Source organism: Centruroides sculpturatus, unplaced genomic scaffold (genome assembly GCF_000671375.1).
Source record: "Centruroides sculpturatus isolate CEXI.00-Female unplaced genomic scaffold, Cexi_2.0 scaffold2277, whole genome shotgun sequence".
In the NCBI taxonomy this organism is placed as follows: domain Eukaryota; kingdom Metazoa; phylum Arthropoda; class Arachnida; order Scorpiones; family Buthidae; genus Centruroides; species Centruroides sculpturatus.
Window position 1 is genome coordinate 38511 of NW_019386376.1, and position 11975 is coordinate 50485.

General features: G+C 35.7%; 2 protein-coding genes across 2 annotated transcripts; both read right to left on the minus strand.

Annotated features, from left to right (window-relative positions):
* Nucleotides 1-1140: 1140 nt before the first annotated feature.
* Nucleotides 1141-2013, minus strand: LOC111614748. The gene has a single exon (XM_023356111.1). It carries the CDS (start codon nucleotides 2011-2013, stop codon nucleotides 1141-1143), a length of 873 nt encoding a protein of 290 aa, XP_023211879.1.
* Nucleotides 2014-9304: 7291 nt separating this feature from the next.
* Nucleotides 9305-11409, minus strand: LOC111614742. The gene has a single exon (XM_023356105.1). It carries the CDS (start codon nucleotides 10298-10300, stop codon nucleotides 9659-9661), a length of 642 nt encoding a protein of 213 aa, XP_023211873.1. The 5' UTR covers nucleotides 10301-11409; the 3' UTR covers nucleotides 9305-9658.
* Nucleotides 11410-11975: the final 566 nt, after the last annotated feature.

Below are 11975 nucleotides of genomic sequence, written 5' to 3' on the forward strand. Positions count from 1 at the left end.
ATAGTAGGCGGAATCTGCAGTTTTTTCTTTTTACTATTAACCACGTAGTAAGGAGTACCCCAGGGATTCTCATTACCAACCTTGGTACAGAAGTCTTTCCAGGCTTGTGTCCTTGCCTTGTTGATAGAGGTTTTGTAGTTTTTGAATAGGGTCAGATATTCAGTACGAATTTCTTGTTTCTTATTGTGATCAGTTTCTTTTCTAAGTTTCTTTTTGGTTTTCCTTAAAATGGTCCTTTGCTTGTTAAGATCTTGGTTCCACCAAGGGGCAGAACGTTTAACAGTCTTGACAGTGGTGGACTGATAGTAAGCTTGGTGTATGACCAATTGTAGGTTGTTTACGATGTTATCGATTCCTGCAGAGTCGGTGATATTTATTATGTCCTCTGTGTTCCAATTAATCTGAATAAGGTGATAAAAAAGATCCCAGTTAGTACGCTGAGATATACAGTATTTGGGGGTAGGGGTCACTTGATCTATCTTCGTTTCTATATAATTGTGGTCACTTGCCGTGTGAATATCTAGGGTATTACAAGTAAGATTAATTCTGGTGATTATACTATTGCCAAGACAAATATCGATCCAACTGTCTCCGTTGGAGGAGGAAAAAGTTGGCAGGGTGCTAGTGTTCAGCGAGGTCAGCTGATGTTGTGTTGCGAATTCCTCAACCTGGTAGCCCCTCGGGTCCTCAACCGGGCTGTGCCAAGTGTGCGATTTTGCGTTAAAGTCCCCAGTGATTAGGATTGGAGCATGATGTAATTGTTGGATGGTAGTAGCTAGAAGATCCAATGGGTGAGCAAGGTCATCAGTTGGGGAACAGTAAAAAGAAATGAATATGTAGGTGGAACTGTTAAGGTTGACACTGATTGTAGTAAAGTAGTTGTTGCTATGTTGAGTTAGGTGCTGGACGTCGAGGCTGTCGTTTATAATGACAAAGCCAGTTTTAGGTGGACTGTTGTGCTCTTGCGAGTAGATGGTACGGAAGTTTCCAAACATGGCGATATTATTGTTGAGGACGTAGGGCTCCTGGATAGACATCAAGTCTAAATTCCTGTTTGTGGCCTGATAAAAGGCATCGGTTGTTGCTGCCTTGCATTTTTGTAAATTAATTTGGATAAGCCTCAAATCTTTTTGCTTCAGACTACACCCCATAATTAGTTTGTCGGATGGTTTGAGCTTTCATTCTGATGGTCTGAGCTTTCATTCTGATGGTCTGTGGACACTGTGGATTGAAGGCATTGTGAGTTGTGTCGTATCTGTCATATTCCGGTAATTCCTTGTTGACAGTTCTACAGTTCGTGCATTGAGGTGGATCTTCTAGTTTTCTGCAGTCACTAAATTTATGAGTTTTCCCACAGTGACTGCATCTTTGTTTATTGGGGCAGTTGGTGGAAAGATGATTGTATCCACAACATTGGTAACAACGTACCAATGGGATATAATCGTTGACATAAATTTTTGCCCATTCTAGAGCAATATGTTTCGTTTTAACCAGAATGTTTCTGAACTTAGGTGATGTTGAGATTACTATGTGGCGACAGTTTTCTTTATTATTATTCCTGAATAGCACAGTGCTGATTCTTGTGGCACTGGCAAATTCTTCTATGGTCGTGTTTTGAAAAATGTCATTTTGATTATAAATCATGGGTATGATGTCTGCTTCTTCTACAGTAATTGGGACGTTAGTGAGAATAATACGTGGCCTACGACCTTCGGAGAATTTACTGTGTATTTTCCCGGCTATATCTGGATGTTTTTTGATAGCCTCAGATAGTATTTCAGCTTCCTTTTGGCTATCGGTCCTGAAGCATATTCCGTCACCTTTAACTTGGCGCACTGATTTAACCTTAATTTTTAATTCGTGTGGCTTAATCCTTTTCTTGATCTCAGTTTCAATGTGTTTCATGTTGGTATGTAGCCCTTCTTCGTTAGGTTTTGGGTAGAGTAAAAGGGCAAAGCTGCCTCCGGTACCTTCAATACCGACTTTGTTTTTTAGTGATTTATTGATGGCCATTGTGGTGGAGCTGGGCTTAATGTTAATTTTTGTTGCTTCAGCGTAAGAGACAGGTTGTGCTAAGGGAGCAACAGTGGGTGGGGCAGGGTGCAGAGCAGATTTAGACCTTACTTCCTTTAGTATTCCGTGAAACTGTCCGAGGCACGAGAAGAGCCGGGTGACACGATCACGGACCTCCTTTCTCTCTTCGGTCCTTATGTTGTTGCTATATTTCTCAGGCAGCAAGTCCAGTATCTTAAGGACGTGTTGGTTGGCTTCTTTCAGTATGGTATCTTCAAGCGAAGTGACATTACCTTACAATTTTGGATAGAAGCATCCGCAGGATGAGACATTAAGTTTTGAGTTGACATGATTATAATTAGCGAAAAACCAACCTTAATAGCGTAGTAAGAGATATAATGTTAATATGAGCCCGCGGCAAGTGGCCCTGACCCAGGAGACAAATCCTGGCACTGACAGAAGTGATAAACACCCGAAGAGAAAATAAAGAAAATTACTGTTAATTAAATACTAAGACCCACTGAGATAAAAAGAGAAAAATTAAAGCAGCCGAACGATATATGACACGATACAGAGCGACAAGAACGACCCGAAAAATAGCCGAAATAAACCGCCGGATTAGGGTCGAGTATGATGTTGACCCGGCCACGTGCTAAGGTCAACGACCTTTTACCTCTTTGTTCACCGAAAGTTTTAAAACTAGCGTAACTTTATAACTAATAATCATACCGACCCATAAATTTATACACACTTAGATAGATTCATTAGCTAAGAAATGCCCGAAAATGNTGTTGACCCGGCCACGTGCTAAGGTCAACGACCTTTTACCTCTTTGTTCACCGAAAGTTTTAAAACTAGCGTAACTTTATAACTAATAATCATACCGACCCATAAATTTATACACACTTAGATAGATTCATTAGCTAAGAAATGCCCGAAAATGAAGAACGACGGAGGCCCGAGAAGCCCGCAGAACGGCCCGAACGGGGCCAACTTTCGGTCTCAATAAAACACGAACAAGACTACGGAAAGAAAAACGGACGACGGCGATAGATAGCCCTTAAAAACCCGAATAGAATGATATGCGACTTTACCACTTACCGGTGGAAACCACCCGGAAATGGCGGCCGGAAAATCCAAAACTTCCGAGGTCCATAACTCGTGTTCCGCTGGTCAGATCCGGAAAATTCCGACGTCAAACGATAGCTGGCGTCTAGACGTTTCCAGCGATGTATAATAATCCACTGATTAAATGACGGTANCTTTTTGCGAAATCAGGAATTACCTAAACATACATTTTCAAATTTAACATTTTTATTTATGTCGTTTAAGACAAACATTTTATTACTTTTTTTTTGTATATAGGATCATAATGTTAAATCAAGCAAGCAAACAAAATTTATATTATTTATACACATACTTATATACATGTATAGCCCACATATATATGTATACACACATATATATCTGCATATGTGTATAGCTGGCGTCTAGACGTTTCCAGCGATGTATAATAATCCACTGATTAAATGACGGTATCCACGATGCGGCGATCGGAAAACAGAGCACACACACACACGTCTCAACAGCTTCGCGACTCGTCGCCCTCGGTTCAGGCAGCAAAGACAAGTGTTTTATAAAGGTAAACTGTTTATTCCGGACGATAATGCTTACATAATTTTTTTGGCAAAGGTCCTTAAGTTCAGAACTTTGGGTTGTCTTCGTAAGTTGTTTTAGGTGTTGATCTGGTCCTACGCTGGAGGGGCCCCGTGACTGCGTCGAGTGAGAAGTTCGAGATCTGAAGTGACGGCACACAAAAGACGAAAAGAAGCAAGACAGCTGTCGACAAATGAACACAACAGGTAGTGTAGGTGGAAAAGTCTTGGTGGAAGTCTTAGTGGAAGTTTCAGTGGAAGTCTTGTTGTCCTTGAAATTGATGCTTTTATAGGGTTTTCGCGATTGGCTTGTTACTAATTGGATAGATCTTACATCACTGTTTTCCAATTGGTCATCCACCTGTCTCCAGGTGTAAATAGAGCTTTGTAAAGCTCGTGGGAAAGGTCGGCTGGAGATGGTTTATCCGACACCATCTTTTCGAATCTGATCGCGTTTAATTGTTGACTATGACACGTACGCTCATTTTGATATTTTTTCTAGTTTCGTTTTACTTTCTAAACTGCGTCTTAACTTTTTAAATTTTTATTTTTTGTTTTCTAAAATTTTGTTTTTCTCGTTATTCTATATGAGCACTAATGTCAAAGTCTGCTATTGTCGATTCGACACTTATATAATTTGTTTTCTTGACAATTTAACTTAACAAATTTTTACATTTCTCTCTTTTTTCGGGGGGGGGGCTATTTTCGAGGCTTCACAGGGCTCCACCCCAAAGGAAAATGTCACTTGGGGCCAGCGACATTTTTCTGGCAGCCTCGGAAACTGTCTGTTCGCTTCCTTCTTGAAATATAAGATCACAATAACAATCGTTTTTCGCTTTCTATTTTTTTTTCTCGCGCGTGTTTGGTTTCGCGTTACATCGAAATGTGCTTCATCGTCACATCATGTAAGCGTTACAAGATCAATTGGTTGATACTTCGCGTAACATTTCTTGTCTTTTGTATAGGCACAAGTTTTTTCTTTTTCTCGTTTTTGTTTTTGCAACTATTTCGTTACATATGTTGTTCCTCTATATATTTTTTTTTCTTTTTGCGAAATCAGGAATTACCTAAACATACATTTTCAAATTTAACATTTTTATTTATGTCGTTTAAGACAAACATTTTATTACTTTTTTTTTGTATATAGGATCATAAATTTTGTTTGCTTGCTTGATTTAACATTATATTATTTATACACATACTTATATACATGTATAGCCCACATATATATGTATACACACATATATATCTGCATATGTAGTCACATATTAAAAAACATAGCAAGCAAATGGAAAGAAGATAGTCGTACATTTTCCTTTTTTTTTTTTCTTTACTTTCTTTTATTGGGTATGTCGTCTGTTAATTCTTTCTTTCCCTTTGGGATTGTTCAATCTATCTCTCTCTCGGGGAAGTTCTTTTTGGTTTTCCTTTCCTCTCTCTCTCTCTCTCTCTCTCTCGGGGAATTTTGTTTTCCTGGCTGGGTTTTTCTCTTTCTCTCTCTTCCGCCCATTGATGGGCACGAGCTTCTGCCATCTTATTTACCAGCTGAACTTCTTCCCTTAGAGTTTTGTCCTCGATTTTGGCTTCCAACGGTATGGCGACGATTGCTGGAGGCCGCGAGGGGTCATCATTTTGTGCTCTTACTTGGAGGATTGCCTTTTGTACCAGTGAAGGAGATAAGGTACAAAGATTTTCTGAAGATTCGGAAGAGCTTTGTGAGGATTCAAACTGGACGTAATCTGGCTTTCAATACCATCTTGACAAGTCCAGATCATCCATGGCGTCTAGGGGAAAATAGAAAACGACTTATTGTTAACCTTTTTGTTTTAATTTTTTTTTCGTTTTTTTTTCGAATTTAGTTTATTTCTCTTTTCTAGGAACAAAATTTTTTTACGATTTACAGTCAATTGAAATCTTTCATATCAAGATAAAAGAATGGGCGTGTAAACTTTCATAAAATAAATTTTTTTTCTGTTTAGTTGTGTCCCCCATTTTTTTCCTTTAAAAATTTCACTTAAAACTACTTGGGGTTCTGGAGGGAATGATTGTGATAGTTACTGTCAACATTCCGTTTTCTAGCATACGTTCTAACATGGTCAAAGGCAATGTCCAACAATCTCCTGTTGATATAATGTGTTGTGTATTTCCCATCACACTTTTGGGTATCGATTCCCAAAGCATGCGTCTACCTTTCCCTATTATTTCAATTCTTCTGATGAAACGTGTAGCATCTCTTATATTTCCTACTATTCGAATTATAATATAAATGGTGTATGAATTATTTTCTCCTTTGGTTTTAATCACTTGTATGATGAAATGTCGATAATAACAATACAGCCGGGTTGTCCAGTTAAATTCACGATATAAATTTGAACCAACAATGATCATACGAACAGTGTCACGCTTAAGATTTATCATGGTAGAATGTCGTTCTGTAATATGGCCGATTATTTGTTGATAAGTACCTTCCCATCGACATGCTTCCAAAGATGGACATGAGCAAGTTTTAAACGGACAATATCGTTCATGGACTTGTCTATCTTGCAAAAGTCGGCTTTCATTGCATCCATTATCTCGGTACTTACATGGAAAAGCAATTTTTTCTGACAGTCATTCTAGAACTAAGTTTCTACTTCTATCCATTACTCCTCTACAGACTGGACATCGTTGAACTCTTTCTCTGCACTTTGAATAGACGAAGTGCCCTGCTTGACATTGGTGTATCGGGGGATTCAAGTACTCGTAACACATGGGACATTCAAATATGGCAACTATCGTTGGGTCCTTTATTTAGTTAGTTGTTGAAGTTTGTCCTATGTACACTAAGATAGTGGTTGCCGCAGTTCGTCGGCCTTTCGCCGTACTTGTGGTTCTAAATGAAAGGAAAAAAGCAATTGAATGAAATTTTCTTTCTGCCTAACGAATGCTTGAGGAGTCTGGATCCTTTAATCCATTGAGGAGTTTGGATCCCTTCACGCTAGCTCTACATTCATCTCATTTGCGTGGGGATTGTTTTTACTTTGACGAGGGATGTGACTGATTCCTCCTGGTCGGGTAATGCTAACATAATTTTTCCTGATTGTCGTTTTTCGGTCTGGGTCCTCGGTAGGAATCTTATCGGCATTAATTCTATTAATTTGGTCAGAGTTGATTTCGTTTGTTCTATATTTTGACTTCCAGTATCTATTACTGCCTTTATACTTATGTTACCAATTACTATAGTTTTAAACAATTTCGGTTTTATAGTAACGTCTAAAGTGGCAACTTCGTTTTTGAATTTGACCTTGGGCATTCAGAAGCCTTATGGCCAAATGCTTTTCACTGGAAACACTTTAAACCTTTATCTCTATAAATACAATACTTAAAAATATGATTTTTCAAACCACAATTATAACAAATTCTATTACCACGATTATCAACACAACTATCCTGCCTTGTCATTTTTATTCTCATTTTCGCATTTTGCATTAGATCTATAATTTTTGTACCTTGGTTTGTTTTTATCAAAAGTGTTATTATTTCTATTGTAAGAATCATGTTTAGGCTTCACTCTATCAAAAGCACCTTTACTCTTAACAGAATCACTTTTTATTACTTCATAAACTTTGTGTTTTTTTTTTTTAAATACCGACAAGTCTACATTTGTATAAAATTTGTTTTCATGTTTACCATAAATCTCTTTAATCACATAATGAATTAAAGCACTGTCATCTATTTTTTTGAAATTACACAACTCTTTCATCTTTAAATAATATTCCCGAACGGATTCAGAGTCCTGCATTGCACACTTAAGCTTAGTTCACACTGAGCGAATAGCGAAAGCGAATGTGAAAAGAAAAAAGCGATTTTTATTCGCTTAGCGAAATTGACCCTACAACCAAAAGCGAAAAGCGATTGCGAATTTTAAACAGCCAATCATTTGCAAGCGAGTGAAAACGTCTTCTCGAAAAACAAAATGGCTGCTTCCAATATTCCATCGTTAACCACGTTTGTTTATTTATTGAGAAAGAAAAATAAGTCAAAAAGAAAATGATGCTGGGTGAGAGAAATATCAAAATCCGTAATTACAACATGTAATCTATTGTGTGAGAAAGTTTCTGTAGTTGTCTTGAAAACAACAAGAACCACATGACAACTAGCGGGAATACGATTGGTGCGAAATTTTTTAGCTAGCGAAAAAGCTTGACAGTTCAGAACTTCGAAGCAATTCGCGAAATGGTAAAATTCGCCGGAAACGACGTCATGTCTGATGTGTTATTCGCTCTGTTTTTCGCTTTCGCTAGCGAATCATGTTCAGTGTGAACAAAGCTTTACTCTAAAGCTCATGCAATGTAGCTCACTTAATTTCAAAACAGAATTTATCGATCAAAGCTTGTTTTAGTGGATTTCAAAACACACAAATCAGTTAGAATTCTCTTCGTTACTTCTGCCTTATTGTCTTCAAAATATATGTTTAAAATGTTAAAAATCGTAATTAGCTCGTTCAAGGAAAAGTTACTTTCTATATTTTTAAATTTCTTATTAAAATCATCACTGTCTAAAGCAAATGTAAATCTATTGAAATTTCTTATTTACTTTCGGCTTGACCAATCGCTGTCGGTGTCAAAAATGAATTTATGAAGAATTCTTCTGTGTTTTGAAACCATGTCGTATCTTTGTTTTATAAACGCAATGTATTGTAAAAACAATCACTTGGCACTATTCATTCTTTTATTTCAATATTTGTCGATACGTGTTTTTACACACGTTTCGGGTTTCATTTCGCTTTTCTTCAGTGAACTAAAACATATAAAACCAATTTTACATACACCATAACCCAATATATGAATTTAAAAAATTGTGAATTATACAAGTAGCACATAACATACCTTTAAAATCACAAATTTTATCTTTAGATGTGTATTATTACAAGTGGGAATCATACAATTGTGAGATTAGCAGTAGGTCACTGGTTAATCCCCAAATGACCACTTACTCTGCACAGGCTGGTAAAACCCGATCTCGGGGGTCGTTGGATGGCTAGGAGGGCAAATCGAGTGGGGAGTGCGGCGGTAAGTCAACAGGCATCCTTAAATGACAGGAGACAGCTTCAACAAAAATAACAAACATTTATTCATTGGCTAAGCTATGATACATAAGGTGATAACAATATATAAGTTAAATGCGGTTAGATACAACTCAGAATTAATGCGGCTAACATACTAGTAGTATATATATGAGAGACTCTGGGATAATTTGGTTAACTTCGCGAGGTTTATAACTTTTATTCCAGAAACTCTCACGATTTTGAGGGAAAGACGTCGAGCAGGGGCTAAAATCGTGCAAAATCGCAGAATCTCTCGACCGATTCCGAGATAATTACCATCCCAGAAACTCTCATAGGAGTCGAAACCACACCCATTTTCGATGCCCCTTCGGTTATACTTCTCCGCGAGATTTGAACGAGAGTTTCTGGAATAAATCGCTCCGTTATAAGAGTAATTTTTAAGTACGAATATATTTTTTTAACGGTTCTATGTATATATATATTTTTCTTTATATATAAGAGAACTATTATTATTTTTCTTTATATATAAGAGAACTATTATTATTTTTGTATAAGCGAACTAATATTTTATTTTTTTTATTAACGACGATTTTTTGCGAGTGGCGCCATCTGTTAAGAAATATATTATTTTAAATATTTTTTTAATATATTTTCGAAATTAGATGTTAAAAGAAATAACAAATAACATGTACCGTCACTAATCGGATCATGCTATTTGCTATTTCGATATTTATCGATTTTTTAACGGTATTTATTGTGTCGCGACGGTGATTAAATAAACGACACGATTTTTTCTTTTTTCTCTCTTTTATTGGAATAAAGAATAAGGGGTTACAATGATATATATTAATTTGAAGATTATACAAAAAACATAAGAGTATAAATTTTATTAATTATATTTAAAAAATAAAGATTATGTTAAAATTATTTTTTAGAAAAAAAATTATAACTTTTCGCATATTTTCGATAAAACATAAATCAGAGTAAAATGATAATTATTCGATACAAATTTGTTTGATAAATGTTTCTGATTAGCAATGACAATACACCAATTAAGTTTATGCTTGTAATCTTCCATAAATTTTTCGGATAATTCTTGGTGCTTCGAAATAAGGTCCCAATCCACAACGTTATCAAGTTCTCTAATAATTTCTTCGTGCAATTGTTGATATTGACAAATAAGCTTCATATTCAGGAAATGTTTAAAAGTTAATATGAAATTTTGACTCAGTTTTTGATATTGAGATACGAGATTCCAGTTTAGACGATCGTGATATTGAGTCAAAAAGGATTCTGATAGCTGTTGATAACGACAAACATCGTCCCAGTTAACTCGTTGAACATATCTGTGTATAAAATCGGAGGAGAAGCGTTTGTTTTTCCAAATTTTATTCCAATTTAATTTATGTTGGAAATCTCTAATAAATTCGTCACTAAGATTAGTTTTTTCAGAAATAATGTCCCAATCGACTTTATCTTCAAGTCGTCTTATTACTTCTTCGCTTAAATTTAATCTAGAAAAATCTTTCCAATCAAAATTCGGGCCTACTTCGCGAGCTATCATCTCTGCGTTGTTTCCGTTCATTATGATATGAAAATAGTCCTTCTTCTTCTTTCGATAGTAATACGAATAATGATTAGTTTTATTGTTTGTCTCGCTTTTATATAATTTTTTTATGACGCAATCGCTTGGTTTTGGTTTTGTTTTAGGTCAGCGAACTTTAAAAATGACGTAATCGCTTTTATGACGCAATCGCGTTTTTCCCCAATAAACCGGTTTTAGTTAAATGAACCTAAAAATATTATTAAATAAAACAAGACACGAAATTTAAAAAAATATATATTTATTGGTTTTCACTTTTATACTCGAAATACATTTTCGGAATATTATTTTCGGGTCCACAATGAGGATTATGTTTTTCCGAATCGATGAAACATTCTTCAAAATTGTTAAAGGTTTTGCTAGATTCCGATAGAATTTCTAAGCTTTGATGATGATAAGATTCCTTCGATGTAAGCAGCCATCGGAAATGTTTCACCTTGGGTATAAATCGTGGTAGGTAATCCACGCAATATAGAATTTTAATGGATGGTGGAAAGTTTTGCGATTTAGCCGAGTGTTCTGCCAATTCGATGCTTGAGAAGCTACCATTAGAGAAAGCGTAGGGAACTAATAATTTTTCGTTGATTGGAAAAAATGCTCTCCAACCGAACGACGACACGCATGTACTTGACTCTCCCATTTTTCTAATGAATTAATTTTTGAATTCGCTATCTAGTTTTTTTATTATGTTTTTCGCTCATGCGCACTAGTAGTTTTGTGTTATTTTAATACGCGCATGCGCACTAGTCGTTTTGTGTTGTTTTAATACGCAATGATTTTGGTTTTAAACGTTATTTTTACATCATGTCTCGTAATATATTAATCGCTTTCGCTATTATAACCTGTTTAGAATTATTTGCGTTAACGATTGGTTTTTCAGTGTTATTATGTAGATCGGATTTTAAGGAAATTGATATAAAAAATACTACTTGCGAATATTCTTTACATTTAGATAGAAACGTTTATTTACATAAATGTACGAATGCTGGAAGAGTTGTATATGATATTCGAAAATTTACGAGCGAAGGACTACCTCATAAATATATCGGTGTGCAATTATTAAAGAAAGAATTTAACTTACTTTGTACGAAATGCGTTTAAAACATCCGTCGAGTTGTATTGTCGTCGGTCCGTCTCAATCTGGAAAAACTTCTTTAGTTCGAAAAATGCTGCGTGAAAATATCTACGAAAAACCGTTAAAAAGAGTTATGTGGTGTTATTCAATGTTTCAGCCGTGGTTCGTGGAAGAGAAAAATATTCGTTTTAAATGCGGTATTCCCGAAAACATCGAAAATTTGGATTTAATAATTATAGATGATTTAATGCATTCTTTAACCGAAAAAATTGCCGAATTATTTACCGTTCAATCCCATCATAAAAATATAAGTGTTATATTGATAATGCAAAATTTATTTCCTCGTAATAAAGTAATGAGAGATATAAGTTTAAATACTCATTATTTAATATTATTTAAGAATAACAGAGATGAAAGTCAAATCAACTGTCTCGCTCGTCAAGCGTTTATAGGTAGAACGAAATACTTTAAAGATGCATATTTAACCGCGACATCCAAACCGTACGGTTATTTATTAATCGATTTCCACCCGTCCACGGATAAGGAATTGTGTTTGAGGGATTCGTGTTTTCCCGACAACCA

Bases quoted from the DNA above. Each gene is read 5' to 3' on its own strand.
- LOC111614748 (XM_023356111.1), bottom strand. From the start codon at position 2,013: ATGGCCATCAATAAATCACTAAAAAACAAAGTCGGTATTGAAGGTACC.
- LOC111614742 (XM_023356105.1), bottom strand. From the start codon at position 10,300: ATGAACGGAAACAACGCAGAGATGATAGCTCGCGAAGTAGGCCCGAAT.